Below are 18,942 nucleotides of genomic sequence, written 5' to 3'. Positions count from 1 at the left end.
GGTTATTTATACATACAACATTAACATATTCATCTTTCTAATACATATGCATTGTTATTCTATGAAATGGTTGGTTTAGATTCCTTCATCTAGCATGCAAACTAGAACGCGTGCTCATTTCTTTCCTCCGCCTTTGCCTGTTGAGTAGGTGGTAGAATTGGGGAAGGTGTCTGTGGGTCAGTGGTCGTGATTCCCCCCCTGCCGGCATTACCTTTCCCCCAGTTTCCCGGTAGTTTTGGCAAGTCCCAACGGTTCTTCATGGTTTACTGACTGATCTAGTAATCTATCAGTTAATCTTCAGCTTTTAACAATCACAACCTACTTATCAGACAAAGGTACATTATTTGGATATTTCTTCTCTGGCCTTAGAGCCGCAGGGGTAGGGCTACACAATGCACTTTTGCAGCAGCATGACAACTTCATAGAATCATAGAATGGTTTGGGTTGGAAGGGACCTCAAAGCCTTCTAGTTTCAAAGCCATCTAGTTTTCAAAGCCATCTAGTTTCAACTTCCCTGCCATGGGCAGGGACACCCTCCACTAGCCCAGGTTGCCCAAAGCCCCATCCAACCTGGCCTTGACCACTGCCAGGGAGCCAGGGGCAGCCACAGCTTCTCTGGGCAACCTGTGCCAGGGCCTCACCACTCCAACAGTAAAGAATTTCTTTCTAACATCTAATCTAAATCGACCCTCCTTCAGCTTAAACCCATTTTCCCTTGTCCTGTCACTACACTCCCTGATGAACAGTCCCTCTCCATCTTTCCTATAGCCCCTTCAGGGACTGGAAGGCCACAATTAGATCTCCCCAGAGCCTTCTCTTCTCCAGGCTGAACAACCCCAACTCTCTCAGCCTGAGGTCTCCATAGTAGAGGTGCTCCAGCCCTCAGATCATCTCCGTGGCCTCCTCTGGACTGGCTCCAACAGCTCCATGGCCTTCTTGTCTTGGGGACCCCAGAGCTGGACGCAGTACTGCAGGTGGGGTCTCACCAGAGTGGAGTAGAGGGGCAGGATCACCTCCCTCAACCTACTGGTCATGTCTCTTTTGATGCAGCCCAGGACATGGTTGGCTTTCTGGGCTGCAAGCACACACTGCCGGCTCATGTTGAGCTTCTCATCAATCAATACCCCCAAGTCCTTCTCCTCAGGGCTGCTTTCAATCCATTCTCTGCCCAGCCTGTAGGTGTGCTTGGGAATATCCCGACCCTCATGCAGGACCTTGCACTTGGCCTGGTTGAACTTCATGCAGTTTGCATGGGCCCACCTCTCCAGCCTGTCCAGGTCCCTCTGGATGGCATCCCTTCCCTCCAGCATGTCGACCCGGCACACAGCTTGGTGTCGTTGGCAAACTTGCTGAGGGTGCACTCGATCCCACTGTCCATGTTGCCGACAAAGGTATTAAACTTGTCCTAGTCCTGACCCCTGAGGAACGCCACTCTTCACTGTTCTCCACTTGGACATTGAGCCGTTGACCACAAGTCTTTGAGTGTGACCCTCCAGCCAATTCCTTATCCGCTGAGTGGTCCATCCATCAAATCCATGTCTCTCCAAATTAGAGACAAGGATGTCATGCAGGATAGTGTCAAATGCTTTGAAATTGATTCATATCATATTTTACACTTGGTTTTACTGTAACAAAATCAAAACCGGCACATTTTAGTTTCCTTTTGATTTGATGAAATCGAAAATGAGCACTGAGTCAGAGTTCAACACACTTGGCTCCAATCTGAACATATCCCATTCTTTCCATCTTTTCTTTTTTTTCTCCTTTTCTAATTCCCTTTAGCTATTTCACTTTCATGACATCCTCTGTCATCATTCTGGAATTTCCACTCAGGCTTCTCCCGGCTGCCTCCAGGACTCCCTATTAAAGGGAGCTGAATCCAGCTGCTTCAGTCTGAGCCGCATCTTCCAGAGCTTCTGGTCCTGCTCCGACTGCCCTCACCTGACACCAAGATGAAGATCTCTGCGGCCGTTTTTGCTCTTCTCCTCATTGCAGCCTCTTGCTCCCAAACTTTCTCTGGCCCAGGTGAGTCCTGCTTTTTTGATATGTAAAGGAAGGACAGATCTGAGCGTTCATTATCATTTCTCCGTTGAGCTCCCCTGGCAGATAACTGGGAATTTTTCAGCATTTGTACCGCTCTCCACTCTGCACTGAGATCATCCATCCATCCATCCATCCATCCATCCATCCATCCATCCATCCATCTCTCCTGGGCTCGCGGTGCCTATTCCTGGTTATAGTTGAGGGACTTCAGTCTCTGCCCTGGGGCTGGGGGAGGTGGGGAAACAAAGCTCTGAGCAATGACTGGGTGGGAATCTCCCCCAGCACGTGACAATACCGTTCCTGGCATTGGACCAGATGATCCCCAGTGCCCATTTCAACCTTAATTATTTTCTAATTCCCCTCTCTCTTCCCTGCCTTTGTTAGATTTGATAAAGGACATTCTTAAATGCTCAGCACAATTTCTCTGGGGATGTCCTGGATGGTGCTTTAGGAGTCTGCTGGTGAAAAATGATGCTGGACCTGAGATGGCAGTTCGTCACAGCTGAGTTTTGTTGTGTTTTGTGGAGTCCCACCCTCGTCCCTTTGGCCGCAGGCTCTTTCTTTTGGAGCTGCACGGCAGAGAGAAGAGACCAGCTAGAAGAGCCCAGTCCCAGCTTTGCCACCTCACAGGATGAAGGGCAATGGGTCTCTGTTGAGGCATATTAGTTGTCTGTTAGCAGGGATGCTTAATAAAAACAAAGGGAAGAGCTGTTGAGGGATATTAGTTGCTTCATGTAAATCAGGAAGTTTTAATTAGAATAAATTACTTAGGATTACAATATGGTGTGATTTGTGCCATTTGCTTAGCTTCACTGAGCATGGGTAGCTAGATTTGCTGAAGCCTTTAGACCAGGATAGAGTTGTTTTCGTAGCAGCTGGTACAGTGCTGTGATTAGTCTTTTAGCATGGGAAAGTGTTTTGATATCACACTGACGTTTTGGTAGTGTTTTTCCCAAGTCTGGGACCCTTCAGTTCCCCGTGTTCTGCCAGCGAGTGCAGGTGCAGAAGGAATGTAAAGCAGAAGATCAGGAGGCTCCAACCCTCAGCTGAAACTGCAAATCAAGAAGGTAAGAGCCTGCCTGGACAGAGAAGAAGAATGCAGTGAGATGTCAGAAGACCCCAGACCAAAAATCAGCATTGCACTAAGGGACGCGTGGGCAGCGCGTGAGGGGCGGGTGTGTGGGACCCAGGGGTGTAATTGTCCCAGGATTTCTTTGTTCCGGGTCCCTCTCCTTGGAGGAGCCCAGCCCGGGCTGATCCTGCTGCTGCACCGTTCAATTAAATTAATTATTTTATAAAATCCGACGCCTGAGACTCTGCTGTGGGAAGCCAGGGTTGAGCCTGAAGAAGGAGGAAGCGCACCCAAGAGTAAGTGTGAGTGTGAGTGTGAGTTTGCGGGTGCGAGACACCAGAAATGGTGTGTGAACGCTGGGGCAGCAGCTCATCCTTGAACAGTCTCAGTGGCTCTGCAGCTCATTGACCTCCATGGAGATCTTGGAGAGGGAGTTTATGGAGCCTGAGAAGAGAAGAAAGGGCTGGAAACAGAGGCAGCTGGAGGCGGGGGAGCGGTGAGGACAGCCAGGGAAACCTGTTGTGCAAGGTGATGGTTGGGAAGGGACCAGACCATGCCATCCAGAGGGACCTGGACAGGCTGGAGAGGTGGGCCCATGCGAACTGCATGAAGTTCAACCAGGCCAAGTGCAAGGGTCCTGCGCATGGGTCGGGGCAATTCCAAGCACAACTACAGGCTGGGCAGAGAATGGATGGAGAGAAGCCCTGAGGAGAAGGACTTGGGGGCGCTGATTGATGAGAAGCTCAACGTGACCCAGCAGTGTGCGCTTGCAGCCCAGAAAGGCAACCGTGTCCTGGGCTGCATCAAAAATCAGCGTGACCAGCAAGTCGAGGGAGGGGATTCTGCCCCTCTGCTCTGGTGAGACCCCCCTGCAGTACTGTGTCCAGCTCTGGGGTCCCCAGGACAAGGACATGGAGCTGTTGGAGCGAGTCCAGAGGAGGCCATGGAGATGATCTGAGGGCTGGAGCACCTCTGCTATGGAGACAGGCTGAGAGAGTTGGGGTTGTTCAGCCTGGAGAAGAGAAGGCTCTGGGGAGGTCTAATTGTGGCCTTCCAGTCCCTGAAGGGGCTATAGGAAAGATGGAGAGGGACTGTTCATCAGGGAATGTAGTGACAGGACAAGGGGTAATGGGTTTAAGCTAAAAGAGGGTAGATTTAGATTAGATGTTGGGAAGAAATTCATAGAATCATAGAATGGTTTGGGTTGGAAGGGACCTCGAAGATCAGCTAGTTCCAGCCCCCCTGCTGCGGGCAGGGACATCCTCCACTAGACCACATTGCCCAAAGCCTCATGCAACCTGGTCTTAAACACTTCCAGGGAGCCAGGGGCAGCCACAACCTCTCTGGGCAACCTGTTCCAGTGCCTCACCACTCTAACAGTAAAGAGTTTCTTTCTCACATCTAATCTAAATCGACCCTCCTTCAGCTTAAACCCATTTTCCCTTGTCCTGTCACTACATTCCCTGATGAACAGTCCCTCTCCATCTTTCCTCTAGCCCCTTCAGGTACTGGAAAGCCGCAATTAGATCTCCCCAGAGCCACCTTTCTCCAGGCTGAACAACCCCAACTCTCTCAGCCTGTCCTCATAGCAGAGGTGCTCCATCCCTCTGATCAGCTTCGTGGCCTCCTCCGGACTCTCTCCAACAGCTCCATGTCGCTCCTGTACTGGGGCCCCCAGAGCTGGACGCAGTACTGCAGGTGGGGTCTCACCAGAGTGGAGTAGAGGGGCAGGATCACCTCCCTCGACCTGCTAGTCATGTCTCTTTTGATGCAGCCCAGGACACGGTTGGCTTTCTGGGCTGCAAGCGCACACTGCCGGCTCATGTTGAGCTTCTCATCAATCAATACCCCCAAGTCCTTCTCCTCAGGGCTGCTTTCAATCCATTCCTCACCCAACCTATAGCTGTGCTTGGGATTGCCCCGACCCATGTGCAGGACCTTGCACTTGGCCTTGTTGAACTTCATGCGGTTCACATGGGCCCAGCTCTCCAGCCTGTCCAGGTCCCTCTGGATGGCATCCCTTCCCTCCAGCGTGTTGACCACACCACACAGCTTGGTGTCATTGGCAAACTTGCTGAGGGTGCACTCGATCCCACTGTCCATGTCGCTGACAAAGATGTTGAACAGCGCCAGTCCCAGTCCTGACCCCTGAGGAACGCCACTCGTCATGTTGGACACTTGGACATTGACCCATTGATCACGACTCTTTGAGTGCGACCATCCAGCCCATTCCTTATCCACCGAGTGGTCCATCCATCAAATCCATGTCTCTCCAATTTAGAGACAAGGATGTCGTGCGGAAGAGTGTCAAATGCGTTGCACAAGTCCAGGTAGATGACGTCAGTTGCCCCTCCCTTATCCACCAACGCTGTAACCCCATCATAGAAGGCCACCAAGTTTGTCAGGCACGATTTGCCCCTAGTGAAGCCGTGTTGGCTGTCACCAGTCACCTCCTTATCTTCCATGTGCCTGAGTATAGTCTCCAGGAGGGTCTGCTCCATAATCTTGCCAGGCACGGAGGTGAGACTGACCGGCCTGTAGTTCCCCAAGTCTTCCTTTTTTACCCTTCTTAAAAATGGGGGCTATGTTCCCCCTCTTCCAGTCAGCGGGAACTTCACCGGACTGCCAGGACTTTTCAAATGTGATGGAGAGTGGCCTTGCCACTTCATCCGCCAGTTCCCTCAAGACCTGCGGATGCATCTCATCAGGTCCCATGGACTTGTGCACTTTCAGGTTCCTTAGATATTTTTGAACCTGATCTTCTCCTACAGTGGGTGGTTCTGCATTCTCCCAGTCCCTGCCTTCTGCGACCTGGTCAGTGTGGCTCAAGCATTTGCCAGTGAAGACTGAGGCAAAGAAGTCATTGAGTACCTCAGCCTTCTCCATATCCTGGGTAACCAGTTCACCCGTTTCATTCCAGAGGGGACCCACATTTTCCCTCGTCCTCCTTTTCTCACTAACATACCTTTCCTTAAATTAAACATACCTTTCCATAAATTCTTCCCTGTGAGGGTGCTGAGGCCCTGGCACAGGTTGCCCAGAGAAGCTGTGGCTGCCCCTGGCTCCCTGGCAGTGTTCAAGGCCAGGTTGGATGGGGCTTTGGGCAACCTGGGCTAGTGGAGGGTGTCCCCGCCCGCAGCAGGGGGGCTGGAACTAGATGATCTTTGAGGTCTCCTCCAACCCAAACCATTCTATGATTCTATGACTCAGACTAAAGGTCACAGAACCAGGGACGGGAGGAGATGGTGGGATGGAAACTGCCCAGAAAGGAAGAGAAATGTGACCATGTCAAGATGACAGATGAGCAGCACTTGTTGCGACGCCGGAGGGGCGAAGAGCGTTTCTAGGAGAGGCAGGAGGAAGTGCAACAGTTCAGAGATCTTGCAAGTAGGAGGAAGAAATGAATGAGCAGAAAGGATGTGAACGCACCCTGTTGCAGAATCCAAAGCATTTCTAGAAATCATGAATCTGCCTCCCCAGGAGGGACAGCAAAGATTGAAGGCATGAGATAGCTCTGAATATGCCATCAAATTTTCCATTGGGAGGACTGTCCACATGACCTGCAGCTAAGAAACTGCTCAGGACAGATACCAGTCTGCCCTGAATGCCCGGACGGGTTGGCAGCGGGCAGCTAGAGAAAAGGCAGGAGCACTGGGCTCTGGCTTTTATTGCTCCCTGCTGGCTTTAACCTAAAGCTGTTCCTAAAGCTATTTCCAAGCAGGTTTTCTGTTTAAGTTGTGGCAAAGTCAAGCTTGCCCCTGTCCTCGGTGCAAATGCATTTACTACCTGGCTCTGGCTTCTGCACAGATCCTGCCCAGCAAGGACCAGGTCCTGCTTGGACCACCCGCCCCTGCCACAAGGGGTGGCTGCATGGCTCAGCATGCTCCAAACCCGAGCACGTGGGTCTCCCTGCAAACGCTCCTGCTCCCCAGATCCGAGCAAGCTGGCGACCCTCACACTGCGGCGTAAGGTTATTTATTACCAAAGGGGCTGACCTGCATGTGCCAGGCTAATCACAGTCACACCGTTTCCATTTGCTCAAGGAAGATGGGCATATAGGTATGCGTATACATATATTTTGCAGGGTCATTTTGAGTTGAGGCAGTCTCTTGCTGTGGTGGGTCCTCGGACTGATCTGTTGAAGGTGTCTGGTTTTACCAAAGGCAGTAATCCCTCGGAATGCCACATCTGGCAGAACAGCCAAGGGTTGGGGTTGGGTGACCAGGGAGCTATTTTCCTGACCAATGAATAGATTACTGTCACCTTTTTAGGCTTTAGCTCCTGGGGCAGTTTGGTCACCCAGAGGCTCTGACAGTGTTCTCTGTTAAGATTCTCTGGAAAGCATCGACAGACTTGCAGTTTTAGAAATGTGTTTTCTCAACAAATGTTAACATCTTTCTTTTTCCTCAAGTAAGTGGAAAATGCTTTGTCATCTTAGGGAGATATGAGTAGTCATCTGCGTCTTTCTAAGAACTGGGCAGAAATGTTCCTTTGGGTCTTCATTGCCACTTCTGCCTTCTGCTGGCTGTCACAGAGAAAGTGATAGCCAGGCACCGTCTCTAGCGTAAGACTTCTGTGTCTTCCTCAGAAGTCTGGGACATATTGCTACTTTATGAAATCATTACTTTTGTATGCGGCTTGCAAAACCATCCACTTTTACTTGCCCTTTCTTGGTGCTGGCCCCCCAGAAAAGACTCACTCCCTCATCTTGGTGTCTCTGGGAAGAGCTGTTTCGGGTGTAGGACTGAGCCTTCCCTCCCTGCAGCGAGCCAGGGCCACAGTGTGGGATGGTGAGGAAGGCACAGAGCTGGCACTTTGAGCACACGAGCATTTTGCCTTCAGGGTGTCTAATTCCCCTCTGAAGAAGCGGAGATGTAAAAGCCATCAGACCATGAACCTTGGTTGCCATCAACCCATATCTCCCTCAGCACAGCCCCGCTCCTCCTTCTGTGCAATGCCAGACTCCACCTCCAACTCTCCTGGCTGTCATTATACCTCAAAATGACTACGTACACACAAAATTACTACAGACACACATCTCTTCTTTAAAAATAGTTACTTTTATATACATTGCACAAACTATTCAGTAAATACGACACTCTGGTTTCAGGATGAGTCTCTCTTTTAGTAGTTTACAAATTCTGAAACCCTTGACACCATTGCTCTTGTCTCGGTCTGAATCCAGAGAACACCCCCTGCAAGCCACTCTCCTCTTGGGCCCCAGCCTCCTCTCCATCTGCTGCCTCCAGCTTGGTGCCCTCTGCTTCTTGTGTTCACCCGCCTCGTCTCCAGCGGGTCCTCCCTGAGCCTCCCAGGAGGCTGTTTCTGGGAGGGATGAGCATCACGATTAGTCCCCGTGACCCATGCGCGAGCACTGGGGTATCCCGGGGCAAAACACGACAGCTCTGAAGATCGCGAGGGATGCTTTCTCCACGTGCACGCTGCTGCTTGGGGGCCTTGGAGGCAGCTGCCAGCTTGTTGAAAGCTGTCGGCTGCCTTTGCCTTGCTCGTGCAGGCTTCGTTCACACCTCCGTGCCCGGGGGTGTGGATTAACGAGCGCGCTGTATTCCTCACATGCACTTTGAGGGCTCCTCTGAGCTGTCACGCGTGGGTGGGTGCAAGATCAAGAAAGACATGAGCAATTCAGGACTCCCTCAGGCTCCCGGAATAGCGCTGAGGAGTTAGCTGAGGTGCCCAGGGTAGGTGTCTGCTGTGGGTGGTTGAACGGACCCGGGTTGTTAAGGCCATGGTGCGTGGGGCTGATTGCAAGAGGCTCGAGCAGTGCATGGGCTGGATGGTGCTCCCCGTATGACCCTGCACGGCGTGTCCTTCGGCAAGAAACCCCGAGGCGGCGGAGCTGCTGCCAGTGCCATAGGGCCAGATGGGGCTTGTAGCCAAGAGGGGCTGAGGAGGCTCAAGTAATTTTGGGTGACCCCGTTGCAGGTCTCCCCGCTCCTGGCCCCTGTTTCTGCTGGCTGGGGACACTGCAACCCTGTGTCTCTCTGACATTCATGTCTGTCCTCACAAATTCAGTACATAAATGCTGTGGGGTGAGCTGGATCTCTGACCTGAGGCTTTTCCCTTGGGCTGCCCTGTAGGCACCAGAGGTCCGGGCAGGAGGAACCCATACCCTCGTTGTTCATGCAACAGTGCGTGTCCAGAGCTGATCAGAGCAATCTAAATGTCATCAGTGGTGTGGGCTCTATCTCCTTCAGGTCCGGTGGGAGACGAGCCCCCAGGCTGCAGAGGAGATGTCTCCTTGCAGGGGCAGATCCTGCCCTGGGGCTGTCAGGGTGATTGCAGGGGGACACGGCGTCTCTGGACAGGCATCTCCAGAGATGGGCAGGTATTGGAGGCACAGAGAAAAAGCACCTATTCTCCTAAGAGGGACATATCTGCTAAGCCTCATGTCCCAACTAAATGAGAGTTTAATGAAATAGTTATAAAAATCTTATAGTGATACATATTTTTTCCATTCTCAGCTCTGGGAATAGCTGATCCATTCTAGTTGCAGCTCTCAGAAAACTTTCACTGAAACAGTCAGCATGTGAAATTCCAGCCCCTAAAGGCAACATTTTAATTGGCTATAATGGGGCCGGTGATTGAATTTAACTAGCTGCCAGTAGTCATAATGAACAGTGATTAAATACCTTACCAAAAAAGTGAACCAAGCTACCTGAATGTAATCTATGCCCTTTTCACACCTCCTCCTTCATGGTTTTCCCTTTCTTATTTTGCAAAACAGCACATTTGGATTTGGAAAGCTTGTGGGGGGTTTTGACAGCATAGAAAAGGGAATAAAGAACATGTTGCCACTATTACAATTTCAGCTATTATCATCACAAAGAACTGTAAATAGACACGAAGACAAAATGTTCTTATAAAAATATTTATTTCTCAAAATTTGAATTAAATATTACATCAAAACCACAATTAATTAAATACAGAAAACATAACCTAAGCATGAATCTTCATTTAAAAAAATATATCTATTAAATAATATTCTTATTTGTCTGGAGTGGAGTTATTGCACCTGATCCCTCCGATATAAAAATTAAGTAGCAAAACACTAAAGTCAGATTCTGGAACATTTTCACTTTCCTAACTAGCTTTAAGTGACATTGAAGCATTTCCAATGGAGCCCGCAGCTGGCCGTGGCTCGCTCATCCCGGCAGCCGGGGCACGCGGGGCAGCAGGGTCTGTCCCGGGACCTCAGTTCAGCTCCAGGTCGTTCACGTACTGCTGGACCCAGTCCTGCTCGGGGTTGGCGCAGACTTGGCGACCCTTCTTCGTGACGAACCTGTGGGGTGCAAAGAGGTCTAGTTTTGGTGGGAGAGCAATGCATGGAGGGGAACCCTGCCCAAAACGCAGCCTCTCCCAAGGATCAGCAGAATTTGGGCATGCAGCACATCACGCCCATCACGTGGGCGGTAATGGAGCAGGACCCTGTGTGCTGAACCCATGGATCATCACCTTGCACCTCTTGGCCCCCCATCCCTCCTGTCCCTGAGGCCAGCCTCCATCCCCTGTCTTTTGCAAAGGGGTCTTTCTGGATCCTCAGCCCAAAGGGAAAGCCCACCACCACCCCAGAGGAGAGGACTTACACGACGGCTGGCTGGGGGCACTGGCTGTTGGTCTCATAGTACTCCACCACGAAGTTGCGGGGCAGCTGTCGGGAGGTGTAGGAGAAGCAGCAGGAGGTCGGTGGGTCAGAGTCAACTGTGAAGGGCAAAGATGGTCATCAAGCAGTGGCGAGGGATGGGGAGCCGGGGCAGGGAGCTGGGCTGCAGGACCCCCAGGTTTGGGGTGTGGGGTGTGGGGAGGATGTGGAGGAGGAAGAGAAAAGCTGGGGTCTGTTTTCTTCTTCTTTTGATTCTTTCCCTTTTGGGTCCACCCTGAACTGGTGCTGACACAGCCCATGCCGTGCGTCGAGCTATGCCTTTCCCATGGCAAGAGAGCCCCAATGGCCCTGGAGCTCCTGCCAGAGGGTGGTCTGACAGGGGAAGGGAGCCGTGGGTGGAAGGTCTGTCAGAAGGGACCCTGTCCCAGCAGTGACACCTCTCCTGTCCCCACTTAGAGATGAAGGTGAAAGCCCAGACTTACTTGGCGCAGCAGAGGTCTGGTAGCAGAAGGCAGCGATGAGAATGGCAAGGACAGCCACAGAGACCTTCATGTCAGCTGAGAAGTGGTGGCCGGAGCTGAAGCAGGCAAGTGGAGCTTGAAAGCCTCTCCTCTCTCTGGTGCTGAGACAGTCAGCAAGTCTCCAATTTATGGGGTGAGGAGGTCTGTGCAGCGGCTTGCGTAGGCATGATGGAATTTCCCCCCAGAGAAACTTGCTTTCTGCAGTCTCGTGGTGGAATGGAGCAGCAGCCCCAGCCCCGGAAGGGTGAAGCTCCCCCTTCAGTTCAGAGTCTCCCCAGTGACACAGGATATGAAACAGTCATGGTTGCTATTTCTGCTTCTTTCATGCCTGTCCCTCAGTAAGAAGTTCCTCTGTGGAGGTTCCTGCCTTTGTCAACAGATCCCTATTGCCCAACCTGCCGAAGCAGCTTGGAGGCAAGAGAGCAGCCTTCCAAGAGCTGTGCAAATGGGCTGAAGAGCATGGATGGGATGAGGCCGGTTAGGGAAAAAGGGGTTGAAGTCTCTTCTGCCCTGGACTGTTTCGCTCCCATGTCTGCACAGCCCGTGCTGCCCCAGTAGCAGGAGACGAGAGCCATCACCAGTGGGCTCCATGTCCTGTACGAGCTGCACAGAGTCTGAGGGGGCTCAGGACATGTCCTGCAGCCGTGACAGCACTGCAGGCACCAGCACAGGGAGTGGTGGGCATGAAAGAAGAGTCCCAGAAGCACTTGAGTTTCCTCCTCAGTTTCAGGGAAGGAAGAGCTGAGATGGGGCGTTATCTCCTGGAGGTCCTATGAGGAGACCCTAGGTGACCAATTTAGGTTAGACACGTAAATTTCAATGGCTACTGATAGGTGAGGTGAGGCCTACCGTTGCTGGTCATGGAGACGCAGAGAGCCAAACGAAGTATGGGGACGTTGGCTGTGACCCTGAAGATGAGGCAGGAGGGCCTCCAGGAGCAGGGTGCGGGAGAAGACACTGCTCCTGAGGACTAGGAGCAGGTTAACTGGGGACGAGGGCAGAACCTGCATTTTTCTGGGGAGAGAAGAGTATCTGGTCTCAGCAGAGAAGGTAAAATTGTAATGACCATGTTGTATGGGAGAGAGTAAGAGCTCACAGGTCTCTGAGGGCTGGGTAAGAGCTGCGTCCAGAGATGGCTCACTGGGAAGAAGTCACCAGGCTACATACAGGCCAAACTCCTCTCTGTTCCCGAGGAGGAGAGGGAAGGGCTGGCAGGGAGGTGATGGATGCTCTGGGAAGAGCTGAGGGCTGTCCATTCATAATGAGATGTTCCTAGAAGGACATCTCAACAGGGAAGCGGGTGCATTTCTGGAAATGTCTCAATTTCATTATTTTCAAGTCATCAACAAGTGGTGATGTCTTGGCAGATGCTGCCTGAAAGTGAGTGGAAGTACTATAACGTAAAGTGGAGCAACCCAACCGCACCACCAGCACCTCTGCGCCCCTGCCACAGCACTGGGCAATGACTCACCACGTTTCTATTAAAAGTTCCCAGCTATCAACCGAGGCACATTCTGTAAATAACCTCGTGTTTTCCAAATATGACTCCAACACTGCACGGTGCGCGCAGCATCCACCAGCCGTGGGCTGCCCTGCCTCCCCTTCTAGCAGCCGCTCCGTGCAGGTGACCTGCTCTGCTCCGTGCAGGCAGAGAGGGGTCTGGAGGACAAGACGCACAGGAGAAGTCCCAGAGGTGACCTGCCCTCAAGGAGCCATGGTGGTACACCTGTCCCTCGCCCCGGCTGGGGAGGGCAGAGCTTCCCCACGGAGCAAATGCGGCTCTTGCCAAGCCGAGCATCACCTCCTTCCTGGCCACATCAGGGCCAAGCTGGTCCCCTCTCCATCCTTGCCTTTGCCATCTGCAGAGAGAGGCACCTCACGGGCTCACCCGTCAGTTCAGACCCGCCTCCCCCCTCCACTTGTCAGCTTGCTCTCCCCCAGATATCCTGGGAGGATGAGGAGAGAGCCTGCCTCCGCAGGCAGGGCGCCCAGCCAGGCGGGAGGTGGGAACCCGGCGTTCAGCCGGACGCCAGCTGGACCAGAAATCGGCTCTGAGCTGGCGTCGGCTTCCTTGGCTCCTCTGTCTGGTTGCTCGGGGAATACAGCTTGTCGATGTACGTAAGAGCGTGGTTTGCCTCTGAGCTGTTCCCTGTGATTGTACCTTCAAGCATTCGTGGGTCATTCTTGAGATCTGCCACCTACAGCCATCTGGTCCTGTCCTGCTCCCAAGGCACACGATGTGGGTAGGGCAGGCAGGAGAAATATCATTTATGAACCAGACATGTTCTGATAAATCACAAGTTTCATTAAAACAGAAGAATTAGTCGGAAACGTGCATTGATTATTCCAAAGTTTTCAAGGAGATATTTTTCTGTTTCAGGCAACTGAAAACCTCCATGCGTTTATACCTTTGTCAGCAAGCAGATGCCAAAGTATTTTGGACTGTGAGAGACTACTTTTCAATTAAACAAAATTTTTTTCTCAATTTAGCTGAGTCAGTTTAGGATCAGCCTAGATAACATTTGTAACGGGCCAGGTAAGGGCTGAAACTTTCCAGTGCTGAAAGCCAGAAGTACCCCCAAAGTCAGGGGCCAGGTTTTTCCTTAGAAATCTGACACAAGCCCCCACTCTGCCAGCTCTTTGCAGGCTGGGTAGAGGTGGGAGGTTATAGTCATACCAGCGATGCCCTGAGACGTTGTAACATCCTCCTAAAAAAACATTCCTTACCCACTCCCCCGCATTCTATTCATGGTGAAACAAGAAAGTAATTTCTTCTAGCTCTTCCTCCTTTCAGAAAGAGGGGAACCTGCGAGTCTCGGAAATGGACCATCTAAACTGGGGGGTGCTCTGAGATGCTAACATGCTCTGAGATGGAGAGATGGCCACGGAAGAGCGGGCTGCAGCACCTCTGGGGCGAATTAGGTTCATAGCACGGCAAAACAGTGCTGTAAGGGGGAAGTTTTCCCACCGTGGCTCCAGCTGGTTTCAGGCTCCGTGACCCAGCCCGTGGTGTCCCCTTGCCCCCACCGCCATCAGGCAGTGCTCGGAGTCAGCAGGACGGGCTGTGTGAAGCGGTCTGGCTGATGTTGTGCTAATTTACAGAGAGGGACATGATAGAGGTTTTCTGCAAACCCCCAAAAAATTCCAGGAGAAAGTGCGAAGTAAAGCAAATGCCCAAAATAATTTTGGTGAGAGCAGAAAGAGGGAAATTCTCAGCCTTGAATGAAAGAGGAACCCTGAAGAAAATGGTGAGACTGGATGATATAAGTTGCTATTCATAGCAGGTTTTGCTACTGAGGAGTCAGGATTTGGTCGGAAAAGGAAGTACTTAAAAATGTCCTGGGTTCAGAAACTGCCTCTCGGACAATCTCCTCATCCACCTGCAGCAGTCTTCATGGCAAGATGATCTGGGCAGGGCTGTCAGCACAGTCCCATCTGGGTCGCCAAAACTGTTGTCTCAAAACCAGGGGTTCGTTTACCTGGTGTGCAATACCCCAATACACACACAGAGCAGAGGTATTTTATTGCATATTTGCGCAGATACGCGTGTCTGTCCCAAGACAGCACACCAAACTCCAAATCAGGGGTTATTTATACATACAACATTAACATATTCATCTTTCTAATACATATGCATTGTTATTCTATGAAATGGTTGGTTTAGATTCCTTCATCTAGCATGCAAACTAGAACGCGTGCTCATTTCTTTCCTCCGCCTTTGCCTGTTGAGTAGGTGGTAGAATTGGGGAAGGTGTCTGTGGGTCAGTGGTCGTGATTCCCCCCCTGCCGGCATTACCTTTCCCCCAGTTTCCCGGTAGTTTTGGCAAGTCCCAACGGTTCTTCATGGTTTACTGACTGATCTAGTAATCTATCAGTTAATCTTCAGCTTTTAACAATCACAACCTACTTATCAGACAAAGGTACATTATTTGGATATTTCTTCTCTGGCCTTAGAGCCGCAGGGGTAGGGCTACACAATGCACTTTTGCAGCAGCATGACAACTTCATAGAATCATAGAATGGTTTGGGTTGGAAGGGACCTCAAAGCCTTCTAGTTTCAAAGCCATCTAGTTTTCAAAGCCATCTAGTTTCAACTTCCCTGCCATGGGCAGGGACACCCTCCACTAGCCCAGGTTGCCCAAAGCCCCATCCAACCTGGCCTTGACCACTGCCAGGGAGCCAGGGGCAGCCACAGCTTCTCTGGGCAACCTGTGCCAGGGCCTCACCACTCCAACAGTAAAGAATTTCTTTCTAACATCTAATCTAAATCGACCCTCCTTCAGCTTAAACCCATTTTCCCTTGTCCTGTCACTACACTCCCTGATGAACAGTCCCTCTCCATCTTTCCTATAGCCCCTTCAGGGACTGGAAGGCCACAATTAGATCTCCCCAGAGCCTTCTCTTCTCCAGGCTGAACAACCCCAACTCTCTCAGCCTGAGGTCTCCATAGTAGAGGTGCTCCAGCCCTCAGATCATCTCCGTGGCCTCCTCTGGACTGGCTCCAACAGCTCCATGGCCTTCTTGTCTTGGGGACCCCAGAGCTGGACGCAGTACTGCAGGTGGGGTCTCACCAGAGTGGAGTAGAGGGGCAGGATCACCTCCCTCAACCTACTGGTCATGTCTCTTTTGATGCAGCCCAGGACATGGTTGGCTTTCTGGGCTGCAAGCACACACTGCCGGCTCATGTTGAGCTTCTCATCAATCAATACCCCCAAGTCCTTCTCCTCAGGGCTGCTTTCAATCCATTCTCTGCCCAGCCTGTAGGTGTGCTTGGGAATATCCCGACCCTCATGCAGGACCTTGCACTTGGCCTGGTTGAACTTCATGCAGTTTGCATGGGCCCACCTCTCCAGCCTGTCCAGGTCCCTCTGGATGGCATCCCTTCCCTCCAGCATGTCGACCCGGCACACAGCTTGGTGTCGTTGGCAACTTGCTGAGGGTGCACTCGATCCCACTGTCCATGTTGCTGACAAAGGTATTAAACTTGTCCTAGTCCTGACCCCTGAGGAACGCCACTCTTCACTGTTCTCCACTTGGACATTGAGCCGTTGACCACAAGTCTTTGAGTGTGACCCTCCAGCCAATTCCTTATCCGCTGAGTGGTCCATCCATCAAATCCATGTCTCTCCAAATTAGAGACAAGGATGTCATGCAGGATAGTGTCAAATGCTTTGAAATTGATTCATATCATATTTTACACTTGGTTTTACTGTAACAAAATCAAAACCGGCACATTTTAGTTTCCTTTTGATTTGATGAAATCGAAAATGAGCACTGAGTCAGAGTTCAACACACTTGGCTCCAATCTGAACATATCCCATTCTTTCCATCTTTTCTTTTTTTTCTCCTTTTCTAATTCCCTTTAGCTATTTCACTTTCATGACATCCTCTGTCATCATTCTGGAATTTCCACTCAGGCTTCTCCCGGCTGCCTCCAGGACTCCCTATTAAAGGGAGCTGAATCCAGCTGCTTCAGTCTGAGCCGCATCTTCCAGAGCTTCTGGTCCTGCTCCGACTGCCCTCACCTGACACCAAGATGAAGATCTCTGCGGCCGTTTTTGCTCTTCTCCTCATTGCAGCCTCTTGCTCCCAAACTTTCTCTGGCCCAGGTGAGTCCTGCTTTTTTGATATGTAAAGGAAGGACAGATCTGAGCGTTCATTATCATTTCTCCGTTGAGCTCCCCTGGCAGATAACTGGAATTTTTCAGCATTTGTACCGCTCTCCACTCTGCACTGAGATCATCCATCCATCCATCCATCCATCCATCCATCCATCCATCCATCTCTCCTGGGCTCGCGGTGCCTATTCCTGGTTATAGTTGAGGGACTTCAGTCTCTGCCCTGGGGCTGGGGGAGGTGGGGAAACAAAGCTCTGAGCAATGACTGGGTGGGAATCTCCCCCAGCACGTGACAATACCGTTCCTGGCATTGGACCAGATGATCCCCAGTGCCCATTTCAACCTTAATTATTTTCTAATTCCCCTCTCTCTTCCCTGCCTTTGTTAGATTTGATAAAGGACATTCTTAAATGCTCAGCACAATTTCTCTGGGGATGTCCTGGATGGTGCTTTAGGAGTCTGCTGGTGAAAAATGATGCTGGACCTGAGATGGCAGTTCGTCACAGCTGAGTTTTGTTGTGTTTTGTGGAGTCCCACCCTCGTCCCTTTGGCCGCAGGCTCTTTCTTTTGGAGCTGCACGGCAGAGAGAAGAGACCAGCTAGAAGAGCCCAGTCCCAGCTTTGCCACCTCACAGGATGAAGGGCAATGGGGTCTCTGTTGAGGCATATTAGTTGTCTGTTAGCAGGGATGCTTAATAAAAACAAAGGGAAGAGCTGTTGAGGGATATTAGTTGCTTCATGTAAATCAGGAAGTTTTAATTAGAATAAATTACTTAGGATTACAATATGGTGTGATTTGTGCCATTTGCTTAGCTTCACTGAGCATGGGTAGCTAGATTTGCTGAAGCCTTTAGACCAGGATAGAGTTGTTTTCGTAGCAGCTGGTACAGTGCTGTGATTAGTCTTTTAGCATGGGAAAGTGTTTTGATATCACACTGACGTTTTGGTAGTGTTTTTCCCAAGTCTGGGACCCTTCAGTTCCCCGTGTTCTGCCAGCGAGTGCAGGTGCAGAAGGAATGTAAAGCAGAAGATCAGGAGGCTCCAACCCTCAGCTGAAACTGCAAATCAAGAAGGTAAGAGCCTGCCTGGACAGAGAAGAAGAATGCAGTGAGATGTCAGAAGACCCCAGACCAAAAATCAGCATTGCACTAAGGGACGCGTGGGCAGCGCGTGAGGGGCGGGTGTGTGGGACCCAGGGGTGTAATTGTCCCAGGATTTCTTTGTTCCGGGTCCCTCTCCTTGGAGGAGCCCAGCCCGGGCTGATCCTGCTGCTGCACCGTTCAATTAAATTAATTATTTTATAAAATCCGACGCCTGAGACTCTGCTGTGGGAAGCCAGGGTTGAGCCTGAAGAAGGAGGAAGCGCACCCAAGAGTAAGTGTGAGTGTGAGTGTGAGTTTGCGGGTGCGAGACACCAGAAATGGTGTGTGAACGCTGGGGCAGCAGCTCATCCTTGAACAGTCTCAGTGGCTCTGCAGCTCATTGACCTCCATGGAGATCTTGGAGAGGGAGTTTATGGAGCCTGAGAAGAGAAGAAAGGGCTGGAAACAGAGGCAGCTGGAGGCGGGGGGAGCGGTGAGGACAGCCAGGGAAACCTGTTGTGCAAGGTGATGGTTGGGAAGGGACCAGACCATGCCATCCAGAGGGACCTGGACAGGCTGGAGAGGTGGGCCCATGCGAACTGCATGAAGTTCAACCAGGCCAAGTGCAAGGTCCTGCGCATGGGTCGGGGCAATTCCAAGCACAACTACAGGCTGGGCAGAGAATGGATGGAGAGAAGCCCTGAGGAGAAGGACTTGGGGGCGCTGATTGATGAGAAGCTCAACGTGACCCAGCAGTGTGCGCTTGCAGCCCAGAAAGGCAACCGTGTCCTGGGCTGCATCAAAAATCAGCGTGACCAGCAAGTCGAGGGAGGGGATTCTGCCCCTCTGCTCTGGTGAGACCCCCCTGCAGTACTGTGTCCAGCTCTGGGGTCCCCAGGACAAGGACATGGAGCTGTTGGAGCGAGTCCAGAGGAGGCCATGGAGATGATCTGAGGGCTGGAGCACCTCTGCTATGGAGACAGGCT

At 51.5% G+C, this 18,942-nt stretch overlaps 1 protein-coding gene and 1 long non-coding RNA gene across 2 annotated transcripts; one reads left to right on the top strand and one right to left on the bottom strand.

Annotated features, from left to right (window-relative positions):
* Positions 1-1,665: 1,665 nt before the first annotated feature.
* Positions 1,666-18,393, top strand: LOC142604559 (uncharacterized). The gene is made up of 3 exons (XR_012838426.1): positions 1,666-2,025; positions 16,675-16,866; positions 17,871-18,393. It is a non-coding gene; the product is annotated as an uncharacterized LOC142604559 (long non-coding RNA).
* LOC104629422 (C-C motif chemokine 4 homolog) lies at positions 10,191-11,351 on the bottom strand. The gene is made up of 3 exons (XM_010309976.2): positions 11,219-11,351; positions 10,720-10,834; positions 10,191-10,415 (listed from the first exon to the last, which is right to left on the bottom strand). The coding sequence occupies exons 1-3, from the start codon at positions 11,286-11,288 to the stop codon at positions 10,328-10,330; spliced, it is 273 nt and encodes a 90-aa protein (XP_010308278.2). The 5' UTR covers positions 11,289-11,351; the 3' UTR covers positions 10,191-10,327.
* Positions 18,394-18,942: the final 549 nt, after the last annotated feature.

The sequence above is a fragment of the Balearica regulorum genome, chromosome 19 (genome assembly GCF_011004875.1).
Source record: "Balearica regulorum gibbericeps isolate bBalReg1 chromosome 19, bBalReg1.pri, whole genome shotgun sequence".
Lineage (NCBI taxonomy): Eukaryota > Metazoa > Chordata > Aves > Gruiformes > Gruidae > Balearica > Balearica regulorum.
This window is presented reverse-complemented; position numbering and strand designations above follow the sequence as displayed.